An 11,533-nucleotide genomic window follows, 5' to 3' on the forward strand; every position below is an offset into this window, starting at 1 on the left:
GCTTCAGAAGCCTACTTGAAGGGCGGGAGACAGACAGCAATCAGCAAAGACACGGGGAGGTTTTGTTACCATTTATTTGTGAAGTTAAAAACGAGCGATAAAAAGTAAAAACTGCCATACAATTTTTTTTGTTTTGTTCTCATTTTTTTCTCAGTTTATCTCATCTTCAACAGATGACAACGTACCAGGCCAGTCCTGGGGGTTGGGGTGGGTACAGGGTGGAACCAGGGAAGAGCAGGGGAGAGGGGAAGAAGGGGAGACAGATAGATGGGCAGGGCAGGAGGGGCCTGCCACACCCACACCTGGTCCAAGGAATGTTCCAACTCTAACTAAAAAAACGAAAAAGAGATAGCAAGAGTGACTGTTTCTTTCCTTTTAAAAAGTTTATTTAAAAACAAGAATAGGGCCCCGGGCAGTAGGGAGAAAGTGAACCGCTTCCCTCAGAGGGGTAGGCTCAGAGGCTGGGGGATAGAGATTTATATATTTCTATATATATATCATTTTATAGGTTTTGTTCTGCTCTTTGTGATTTAATTTTTAAACTTTTTTTGGCAGAGGTTAAATTCTCGCTATTTTCTAAGGCTGGCTCGACATGAAGGATCCCGATTTTGGAAGGAAAAAGATGTGAGACACACAGAATGAGAGAGGGAACGCCTCAGCATGAGGGGGAACCCTGCACCCCGGGCGGCCGTTGCTCTCTCACCAAACCAATCAAATATAGAAACCAATAAAAGCCCCCAATGGAACAAAAATGGAGGAAAAAAACATTTTTCACAGATGAAGTTCATATCCATTTGCTTCAATTGCCTGCGGAGAGGGAGAGAGGAATGGTCATGGCAGGAGGGCGGCTGGGCTGCAAGAGGCTGCGACTCCAGGCAGCAGGCCAGGAGGCCGGGGCCCAAGCCTGCACAGGCCAGGCAGGGGACTGTGACTGTCCATCTTGGGGACTCCACAGAAGTCAGACTGCTCCTTGGTGGAGGAGAAGCAGAAGGAAGAGGAGGAGGGGTCTGCAGCAGAAGAAGCCAGAGGCATGGAAGGAGCACAGGGGAGAAGTGCCAGGGTGGGGAGGGGAGAGGAGGGGCAGGAGGGAGGCGGCGGCTCGGCGTCACAACATTCAGATCATGGTGTCCCCACAACACCCCTGTGAGGTAGGTTGGAAGGTGGCAACGATCGTCATGCCCACTTCACAGACAAGACCGGGACACAGAGGCAAGTGCACAAGAGGTGGCCTTGCCAGGCAGGGAGGGCCCAGTCCCCTCAGTGGGCTCCTCTCCATCCCAGCAGAGCCAGGGCCGCCTGCAACATGTAGTTACTTGGACATGGGGGTAAAGATGGTGGTTTTAAAAAAATAAAACAATAAAAAAGAACAAAACCCAAATAGTGATGCTGAGAAGGGGGAAAAAAATACACATTTTCTTCCCAAGTGGCCAGATTTTGAGCGAGCAGGTTCAGCAACTGGCATGGCGCCCAGCACAGTCCCCACTTCCTGCCCCCACCCGGGACACCCCAGCAGTTCAGAGTTCCACCTTTTCGGCTGGTGCCCCCAGCGCCCGACAACGTTGCACCAACAGCGGCTGCCGGAGGAGCCTCTTCCGTGAGCCTCTGCACCCAGCAGGTGCTTCCCAGCGGCAGGGCTGCGGGGCTCCGGGAGACTCTGGCCACGCGCCCGAGGCTGGCTTGCATCAAGGGCACACCCCGCAGGGGAAAGGGTTTCCGGCGCTACCCACTAAGGCAGGATGGACGGTGGCCGGGGGTTGGAAGGAGAAAGGAGGAGGAGGAGGGTGGCAGTTCCCACTTGCCTGCTGCTGTCCCTGCTGGGTGGGAGGTGGCTGCGGGCCACCAGGGCCTGGGGTCTGTCCGTAGTAAGCGGCCTGCTGTCTGTAATACTCAGCCCAGGCAGCACTGTAGTCAGGCTGGGAGCCAGGGGGTGCTCCAGGACCGCCACCAGTGGCCACTTGCGCTGTGGGCAGAGAGGACAGTGAGTGGTTGGCAGAAGAACCCACCTGTAGCCCCACCCCTGACCCCACCCAGAAGTTCACCTTGCTTCTTGTAGTATTCCTCCCAGGCCTTGGTGTAGTCCTGCTGTGGGGGTGCTCCAGGCTGCTGGGGCTGCTGGCCTGAGGAACAGGGTATCAGGGCAGCTGGACAATTTGTGGGATACCCCACTGCTCCCTGGCATCAAACTTACCTATTTTCTTGTAATACTCTTCCCAGGCCTTGGTGTAGTCCGACTGGCCAGTGGGTGGAGGTTGGGGGGGCTCCCCCTGCGCAGGTGGAGCTGCGGGAGCTGGGGCAGGACCTGGCACAGGACCTGGGGGTTGCTGGTAGTAATGGGAGTAGTAGGCGGCCCAGGCAGCATTGGGGTCTGCAGCTGCTGCGGCAGCTTTGTCTGTAGGAAGACATGTCAATTAAGGAAGGCACAGATACTGGCTCGGTACCCCTCAAATTTCCTATGTGGTGCGACACTTACTTGGGTCATGAGGGGCAGGCGGTTGCCACTGGGGGTAGGTATTGCCCCATCCCTGAGGCGGGTACTGGTGAGGAGGGGGACCACCGGCACTGCAGGGGAGAGAGGTGGTCATGAGAGCTGGCTCAAGAGTATGAAAACAGGAGCCCCTCCCAACATCAAAATCTGGGGCTGATAAACACAGGATGGAGACCAAGGTCAAAGGCAGTAGAGTCTCTTACAGCACTTGTCACACAGGCTGAACAGATAGCCCCTCCTGTGCTTGAGGCGTAGGGCTGAGACAGGACCTGCCCCTCCTGTGCCAGGCCCCATAAACCCACACACAATCCAATAAGCCAAGGAATACTCACTGTGGGGGTGCTCCCGGAGGCCCCTGGTTGAAGGGTCCAGGGTTGAAAGGTCCCATGGGTCCAGTAGGGCCTGGTCCTCCAGGGCCTGGTCCAACTGGGCAGAGAGGACCCTGGGGGAAAAAGCGGCAGCTGTGGTGAGCTGACCAAGGGGGAGGGGGCACCTTCACCAGCACCCCATAGAACACACCTCAATCTTCTCCTCAATGAGCTGCTTTGCATGGTCAATCTGCTGGGGTGAGCCCCGGATGACGAACAACTTGAAGTTGGGGTCCCCATTGGGCGGCAGTTGCCGAGATATCTCCACAAAGGCGCCCGTCTGCTGATTAATGGCCTTCACGTTCTCACCACCTGTGGGATCACAGCTAGTGAAGGCCTGGCAAGTGCAGAACCAGGCAGGGGAAGGGCAGAGCCTCAGGGACTCACCTCGGCCAATGACCAGTCCACACTTGTGGGTCGGAATGGAGAAGGTCATCTCCCCTCCAGGAGGGCCCCAGTTCCCTTGGCCTCGGCCTCGGCCCCTGCCCCCAGGAGGCATGCCAGGGGCCCCTGGAGGACCTGGGGGTCCACTCCTAAGGCTCTGGAGGAGGTCATTGATGATCCGGGCTGCATGCTCACACCGATCTGGGGGCCCCATGATGTGAGCAATCTTCTCAGGGCCTGTCCCGTCATCTGACATTCACACCAAGAAATGGTTACTCACTTAAAGTCAAGCTCCCTGACTGAACCCCTGTTACAGACCAGTTCCCTTGACTTGCTGTTGCCATGCATCTGGGCTAGCAGGCAGCCCGTTTCCCAGAACATGCCCCCACAGCGTGAGTGTCCTCCCTTTGGGGTCGATAGAACTAGCTAAGCTTGGGCAAACAACGGGTTTCTGAAAAGCAACTGACAGGAACTGGACGTCAGCTTTCTGCAGGCCCTTGGTGCAACGGGGCAGTGGCAGGGGCAATGCCACTGCCTAGGCCAAGATGGTGCCCACCCCTGACCTTGTTTGAACTGGATGCGCACACCAGCGTCATTCTGGATTTTTTTGATCATCTCTCCACTCCGGCCAATGACCACACCAACCGAATGCCGGGGTACAGGAACCTGGGAGACCAGGAGACACAGGGTCACCCAGTGCACCTTTAGCTCTGCCCTGCACCTGCTGCCCACCTCTCTGTAGTGCCTACACTCACATCAATGCCTCCACCAACTCGAGATCCATACTCATTGCGGTCCCCAAAGCCGCCCTGGTCACGTTCTCGAAGGATGTCCATCACCATCTCACAGGCTTGCTGTTAACACACATTGGACAGTGGGCATAGGCCAAGTGTACTGCTCAGCACCCTCCTCCTAGAACCTACATCCCTTAGAAAACACCCCAGGAAAACAGGCCAAAGGGCTAAGGGAGAGGCTGCTGCTAACCGTAGTCAGGCAAGACCCCAGGGCAGGTCTGACACTGGAGCCTTCTGGAGACCATAATGTTAGGGCACTTACCTGTACTTTGTATGGATCTCCGATGATCCTCAGTGGCTTGTCCACATTTGTATTCTGAGAGCCGTCCTGAATTAAAATCATCTTCACCCCAGCACGTTCCTGCAGTGATAAGTGCCTGTTACAAGTAGGCTCTGGCAGGGGCCTGCTGGGGACTAGTACTTTGGCCTGTACTGCCCCGCACCTGTAGCTGCTTGATGGTCTCCCCGCCCTTGCCAATGACCAGGCCAGCCTTGCCAGCAGGGATCATGATCTCCTGCACCGTGCCATTTTGACCACCATTGGCGTTATCATGGAACTGTCCTGGGGGTCCCCCACGGCCCCGTGACACGATGTCATCCAGCATCATCTTCGCCTTTCTGGGGAAGAGAACAGGGTAACCACTCAGAGTATGCACCCAGTACACACTCAACTCAGGTGAGCTATCTGGTGAGTGCCAAGGACCTGGAGCTGTTTAGGACTGAGGGCGTGTCAACACATCCACACAGCTCTTGGGGCAGGTCAGGCGGGAGACACACATATGGTCACTAACTCCCGCAGAAGACGCAACCAGGGACTGGACTTACTGGACAGACTCAGGGGCTCCAGTCAGGGACACACTGCGCTCAGGGAGTCCACCACTATCTGCAGAGAAGAAGAGAGGCTCAGCGCCTAGACGGCTGCTGTGGGGAACAGCACACTTCCAGAACAATCTGCAACCCTCCCTGACAAATCATCTCACTCCCTACCAACAGATACCTGGAAGGCTGCTTTTAAAAAACTCAATGGGGGAAGATGAAACTCAGGGGGCAGACATGTAGAGCACATGCCCCATCATCATAGCACTGTAAAGGGCTCCCTAGCAGCATTCAGGATCCTGACTCAAGTCTGAAGGGAGAAGAATCCTGAGCAAGGCCCTATAGGAGAACTTCATAGGAACAGATCCAGGCAGCCTCAGAGCCAGGCTGACCCGGCCACTCTTTTTTTTTGTTGGTTTTTCGAGAGTTTCTCTGTATTGCTTTGGAACCTATCCTGGCCTTGAACTCATAGAGATCCACTTGCCTCTGCCTCTCCAGTGCTGGGATTAAAGGCTTGCGCCACCAATGCCTAGCTGCCACTCTACATTTTAAAACACTAATCTGTATCCCATGACACTTCAGGTGATAGCATAGAGCCTACCACCTGAAGAGAGGTGCCTCTATGCCTAAATCCTCATTCCCCTAGGTTCCCCACGTGTAAAGAGAAAAAGGGGGGGGGGGGGCGCAGAGACATGGCTCAGGGAGCAAAGATGCTTATTACCAACCCTCATGACCTGAGTTTAATCTCTAGAGCCCATCTGATGGAGGGAGCCAGACAGCAGCACAGGCCCACAGAGTCTGATCACCCTGGAAGCAGCTGACCTCTGATCTCTACCTGTGTGCTGTGGCAAGTGCACTCCTCACACACATAAAATAAATACAGTCAAAATAAAAAAAGTGGAGAAGGGCACCAGTTACTGTGACGCCTGTCATTGTTAGTGGCAGTGCTATGCACATGTGCAGGGAATCCCCACCCAACTGGTCCCAGGCAACTTTAGATGGAGAGCCATACCTGGTGAGATCTGAACTTTGCAGCCTGAGTCCTGCTGGATTTTGTTAATCTGCTCACCACCTCTGCCAATGACTGGGTGGGAAGAAAAGAACAAGCAGTGAAAGTCCAGTAAGGGCATTTCAAAGGCTCCCCACCAGTGGCCCCTTGAACCCCCACCCTCACAACGGGGACCCACACTCACTCAAGCCCACCATGCCGTCTGGGACCCTATACTCTTCTGTCATTGAGGTCCTGTGAGAAGAAACACTGAACATCAGCCTCCAGCTGAAAGAGACCCCAGCTCTCCTGGAGATAAAGAGAGGCCTGGCCCTTTGAAGCCGCAGCGCCTCTGTGCATGCCTGCCCACTACTAACAGCCCAAGGGCAATGGCTTTAGGGCCAGAGTGAAGATCGAGGACATCAGTCTACAGGCAGCATCAGTCATCCCATTTCATCAGGTAAGAACAAGCTCTTGAATTTTTTGTTTTTGAAGATAATGTTCCATGTGGCTCAGGCTAGCTTTGAACTAATCCCCTGCTTCTGTCTCCCAAGTGCCAGGATGAGAGGTGTTTGTCTCTTTGCCTGTGGTCTATTTGTTGTTTTTTGAGACAAGGTTTCTTTGTGTAGCTTTGGCTTAGAATTCAGAGATCCGCTTGCCTCTGTCTCCCAAGTACTAGAATAAAAAAGGTGTGCACCACCACTGCCAGGCCTAAACAATTCCCTCTTTCATTTTTCTTTTTATATGTTTTATGATTAGTGTTTTGCCATGGGTGTTGGATGCCCTGTAGAATTCCAGACAGTTGTGAGGTGCCACATGGGTGCTGGGAATTAACCCAGGTCCTCTGGAAGAAGTCAGTGCTCCTAACTGCTGAGCCATCTCTCCAACCCTGCTCTACTGGCTGAGTTCCCCACCTTGGACATTTTCATACCACACCAAACAGTCCAGTTATCAGTAAAAAAGGGACTCATCTCTCTCTCTCACACACACACACCACACTTCATTGCATTCTCCAGTCAATGTCTATTGTATTTAAAAAAAACTACAGGCTCATTCAAAGAAAATCAATGGCCTGTCCCAACAACCTGGTCAGATTCAGTCCAGGCAATCTGAGATAACCAGACAGTAGCAGAGATCCACAGCCTCTAACCATCCTGGGAACATCTAATTGGTCCTAGCCACTGCTTCCAAGTGCCCTGCCCTGGAAGGGGAGCAGGGAACCAGGCCATGGAGGGGAGGGCAGTGAGGAGTCACGTTGCTCCCATGGCCACAATACCTCTGCCCCCAGTCAGCCAGCACCCCCTGGCTCCACAGGTGCCTCCATGCCAGTCCCCAAACTAGAGACAGCCAAAGGCCAGGGAACAGCTTACCTGGGGGGAGGATGGATGGGTCCCAGTTGAGAACCAATTGCTGGGGAAAGAAATTCAAAGCAGAGCCTGGCTTAGTACCTATCTAGTCCCACAACCCCAACCTATGATGCCCGTTTATGTGGGGGGCAGGGAGGATGGTACCCACGACATGGCTCTGCGCTTGGATGGATCTTATCCCGAGGGCACTGTGGCCTCTTCCCCATGAAAGCCTGCCTTTAGGGCTTTTGTTTCCATTTCCATAGGCTTGAAGACCCTTAAACCTTCTGAGCCACTGCACACAGGTGCTCAGTCAGCACATAGGTGCTGGACATACAATGCTCCCTCCCAATGCTTCCCCCCACATACACCAGCGGACTTACAGTCTCCCTGGGAAGCCAGTTTCTTGCTGTCTGGCTGGTCTGTGGATGAGAGAGACTGTCAGATGCGACACCACCCACCCGCACCGCCTCAACCCCAAAGCTGGTGCGGCATGTTCTAGGCATAGTCACCACCATCCCGCATGGCAGCCAAGATGGAGGGTTAGAGGGTGCGGGTCCAGAAAGGAGCAACATGCCTAAGTCACTCATCAACCCAGTAACAAAGTTCACTTTTAACATGTGAACATTAGTAATATCACAGGGTCCTTCCAGATTAGAACTGGATCTACCCAGGAGACAAGTGCCCTTGGTGATGATGTGTCCTGTATCAATCTCCCACAGGGAAGGAGCAATCTTGAGAACCTACAGTTTTCCCTGGTCACAATCGACCTGCCCTTCTCTTAGCTACCTGATACCTAAGTGCGGCAGATGGAACAAAACTTGGGCAACTCCCCTGTCTTGGAGCCCCATTGGGACAAAGTATTCCTCTCAGCTCCAAGCTTCCCTCCAGGATGAAAGCCAGCCACCACTACCACCAGGAATTACCTCCATCTTCCAGCTGTCTCTTTTGGCCCCCAAAACTGAAATCGGGAGTGTTGTTATTCACGGTAGTAGCAGCATCCCCTCCGATTTTGGCTGCAATCTAGGGTGAGGTAGGAAGTACAGACCAGTTACCATACCAAGCAACCCTAAAGTTCTCCCCCAGCCTTAGCCTGGAGTGGCTCCCCTGATTTCAAGAGGAGTTTGTGTATAGACATGCCGGAAGCTTTTAGGAAAGTCTCCTAAGTTTTCTAAGGACTGCAGACTCCCTGTTCTTCCTGTGCTCACAGGCTATTCTAGGTGCAATGAAACAGCAACTCAGGAGGACAGGATTCCTGGGTCACCTTCCACAAGTGGTCTGGGCAGCAAACAGGACTTCAGTGTGGTCCTTCCAACTTTCCTCTAACCCTTGCCATCTTTTACAAAAACACCCTGAGACATCTCAGTCAACCTTCTGTCATTCCCATATGACCAAAACAAATACCCCTTTGGGACAGAGTTCCATGCGCATAGGAAGCATCTTCACATCACCCTCCAAAACAGCAAACATACACCCCAAACCCTGAATTCACAATCTGGACCACTCCACTATAAAAAACAAGTGTGCTTATCCTTGACAGGGACCCCCAACTGACAGCACCCACCCCAGAGGGTAAGCTGCATTTTAATCAAGGAATTGTGGGCAATGACCAAAAAGACATGCTAGAAGCCACCCCATCTTGGAGTGAGAAAAGCAAACACAAGGCAGCAACCAATGGTTCTTCCCACCTTTGGAGAAGCCAGTCCTTACTTAGCTCAAAGGCTGGGAGACAACCCCTGAGCACCACCATCTGTGAGCCTAGGCCACTTAACTTTTAGAACTGACCAGAGTGAGACTGTGAGCAAAGTTGAGCTGGGGGGGGGGTCACAACAACACACGATACTTCTACATGCTGTCATCAAAACAAGACATATTCCCAAAATGAGCCAGACAACTCTTTTGAACTAATTCAAACAGTAAAAAGCAGGTTCTCCAACCGATCCAGGAGGACTCTCACCAAATCCCTTCCAGGGAAGGGCCAGAAATGGGATGGTTTGGGGGATCTGTCCTGATTGGAAACGGGAGTAGAGGTGTGGAAAGCAAGAACCTCTACCTATAAAGGTAGGTGCTGAACTTCTGGAGGGAGCAAGACTGTGCTAAGATGGGTCCCCACCCTCTAAGTACATGTTCATTCTTAGGAAACCACCTCAAGATTCTGAGCCCTCATGTGTCAGAATAGTGGTCCCATAGCATCTCCAAATCCTAAGAGGGGTTCCAAGAGGGGTCTCTCAGCATCCCTGACTTCATCCTTTCTGAACTGAAGAATGGCTCTCACAGACCGGCCTCAGATTTCAAGCCATCATGAGCCCTAAGACCAGTTCCCTAACATGACTCCTTTAGAGGGATCCTCAACTGCACACCCAGGAGTGGTTCTTGGGGACATCCTCACACACCAAATCACAGGCCTTTACAAAACCAGAGGACCTCTTCAAATCACAAACCCTCCAGGATTCTGCAGAATACAAGTCCATTTCCTGAATGGAAATGCAGAGTGCAACAAACTCGGGGGTGGCTTTTGGGGACACTGTCCCAGACTGCAACCTTTGTGGGTCCTAGAGGAATCCTCCAGTGCACTCAGGAATGGTTTTTGGGAACTCCAAGGCAGCAACCCTCCTCTCCTAAGACACCCTCCTACTCTAAGAGTTCTGAAGTGGGTGTCGGGGACCCCCAAGTCTCCAAACCGTGGTATCATAACAGGGATTGTTCAGTGCAAAGTCTGGTTCTCAGAGAACCCCTTTTAGCGCACCCCTAACTCGAATCACGCAGAGGGTCACCCTCATACCAAGGCAGCCCCAGACTCCCCGCCCCTAGCCCGCCGCCCACGTGACCCTCCCGCGACCCCGCGCGCGCCGCCGCCCCCTCCCCCGCGCGCGCACGCGCCTTCGAGGCCTCCTCACCTGGCGGGCCCGCTGCACGGCGTCGGCGAAGGCGTCTTTGCGGATCCCCGGACCGCCGCCACCGGGAGGCTGCGAGGGGCCCCCGGACGCGCCTCCTCCACCCGGGCCGCCGCCGCCAGGGCCTCCGCCGCCTCGGTCTCCCGCGCCCGGCGGGCCCGGCGGAGGGCCTCCTCCCGCACCCGCGGCTCCTCCGCCGCCGCCAGCAGGAGGTGGCGGGCCGGGCGGGGGGCCTCCGGTGCTGTAGTCCGACATGGAGCGGCGCGGACGGGCCTGGCGCGGAGGCTTCAAGCTGAGGAGGCGGCGGCAGCGGCGGCTCAACGCGGGAACAAGGCCTCGCTCCACACGGCCGCGGAGCACGATGGGAACCAGCGGCTGGGAAGACGACGAGGGGGGAAGAGGGGCACCTCCTCCCGCCGCCGGCGTGACGGACGGCGCGGACCAGCCAGTTGAATGCGGCTGTCGTTTTGCGCCTACCAATTGTGGGTCGTGAATCCGGGCGACCAGTCAGAGTCTCGCAAGACTCAGGGGGCGGGAGGCGCGGAGTGACTGACGACCATAGGACTCAATAAACCGTAGGCTGCTGGAGCTGGGCGGGCAATTGGAAGTCACGCGAGAAGACAGGAGGCCCAATGAAGCGTGAGTTCCAGATTCGCGGGGCGGCTCCAGAATAAGAGTGATGGCTCTGACAAGTCACGTGGTATGGGGCGGGGCTTAGCGAAAGAGCTCCTGGATGAGCGGGCGGGCGCTCCGCGAGATAGTCGTGAACGCCAGCCAGAGAGTACGCGCATGAGGCGGTGCTTGTTAAGATTGGCAGTCATTTCACCCAGTCTTTGAAGCGTTTTGGGGTGATGTGCTTGGATTTGGACTTGACGGCTTTTCTCAGACTCTATGTTCCCTCGACTTCTAAGCCAATGGCTGGGCGACAGGGGCAAGCGTTGGATGATTGACGTCTCGCTGGACAAGTAGCAGCAACGGAAGTAATAGCGCTCTGTTTTGATGGGTGTGCACCTGTATTGGGGTGGAACCCGCTACCAGACGGCGAGAGCGGATTAGCGGAAGCCAGAGTGAATGGCAGCGGACGTGGGCGGTGGTGCCCAGCTGCCGGAACTACGGCCTGACCTCTAGGTCGCGCGCAAGTGGCCTAGCCCTGGGAGGCCTTGCACGTGGCCTGCTCGAAGCCTTGGGAACCTGAGTTTGTGGGGATGTGGGTGGCTCGAGTTTGGGTGAAGTACTCAGGGGTATCCTGAGTCTCCCCTCTCATCCCGAGGACCTAGAGCCCGTATTTCTTCCAGTACTCATGGCACCAACTCCTCAAACTTACTGCAAGCCTATTTCCAACCTGGATCCAGGTCCCCACAGAGGTCCAAGCTCCCAGCTTCCAACCCTGGACCTAGGAGTCCCAGGTTACAGAGGTCTAAAACCAGCTCCCACCCTGGATCCAAAAATCTCAGGTCC

General features: G+C 54.7%; 1 protein-coding gene across 2 annotated transcripts; it reads right to left on the reverse strand.

Annotated features, from left to right (window-relative positions):
• Nucleotides 1–56: 56 nt before the first annotated feature.
• On the reverse strand, nucleotides 57–10,479 carry Khsrp (KH-type splicing regulatory protein). 2 transcript variants are annotated; one of them, XM_051177654.1, is made up of 19 exons: nucleotides 10,079–10,479; nucleotides 8,108–8,204; nucleotides 7,565–7,603; nucleotides 7,206–7,245; nucleotides 6,041–6,090; nucleotides 5,860–5,931; nucleotides 4,857–4,914; nucleotides 4,475–4,649; nucleotides 4,294–4,392; nucleotides 3,993–4,091; nucleotides 3,801–3,903; nucleotides 3,241–3,486; nucleotides 3,005–3,165; nucleotides 2,818–2,927; nucleotides 2,471–2,559; nucleotides 2,189–2,389; nucleotides 2,040–2,117; nucleotides 1,800–1,960; nucleotides 57–807 (listed from the first exon to the last, which is right to left on the reverse strand). In XM_051177654.1, exons 1-19 carry the CDS (start codon nucleotides 10,328–10,330, stop codon nucleotides 772–774), a joined length of 2,166 nt encoding a protein of 721 aa, XP_051033611.1. In that variant the 5' UTR covers nucleotides 10,331–10,479; the 3' UTR covers nucleotides 57–771. The 2 variants fall into 2 exon arrangements, with proteins under 2 accessions (XP_051033611.1, XP_051033610.1); XM_051177653.1 differs by having other exon boundaries at nucleotides 57–1,960; nucleotides 10,079–10,478.
• Between the last annotated feature and the right edge of the window lie 1,054 nt (nucleotides 10,480–11,533).

Source organism: Phodopus roborovskii, unplaced genomic scaffold (genome assembly GCF_943737965.1).
Source record: "Phodopus roborovskii unplaced genomic scaffold, PHOROB, whole genome shotgun sequence".
NCBI classification, from domain to species: domain Eukaryota; kingdom Metazoa; phylum Chordata; class Mammalia; order Rodentia; family Cricetidae; genus Phodopus; species Phodopus roborovskii.

Excerpts from the sequence above, each read along its gene's own strand:
- Khsrp (XM_051177653.1), bottom strand. The coding sequence starts at position 10,330 with ATGTCGGACTACAGCACCGGAGGCCCCCCGCCCGGCCCGCCACCTCCT. Across the intron at positions 2,560-2,817 it reads CCTCCGGGAGCACCCCCACA|TGCCGGTGGTCCCCCTCCTC; the intron begins GTGAGTATTCCT and ends TCTCCCCTGCAG. Across the intron at positions 2,390-2,470 it reads GCCTGCCCCTCATGACCCAA|ACAAAGCTGCCGCAGCAGCT; the intron begins GTAAGTGTCGCA and ends GTCTTCCTACAG.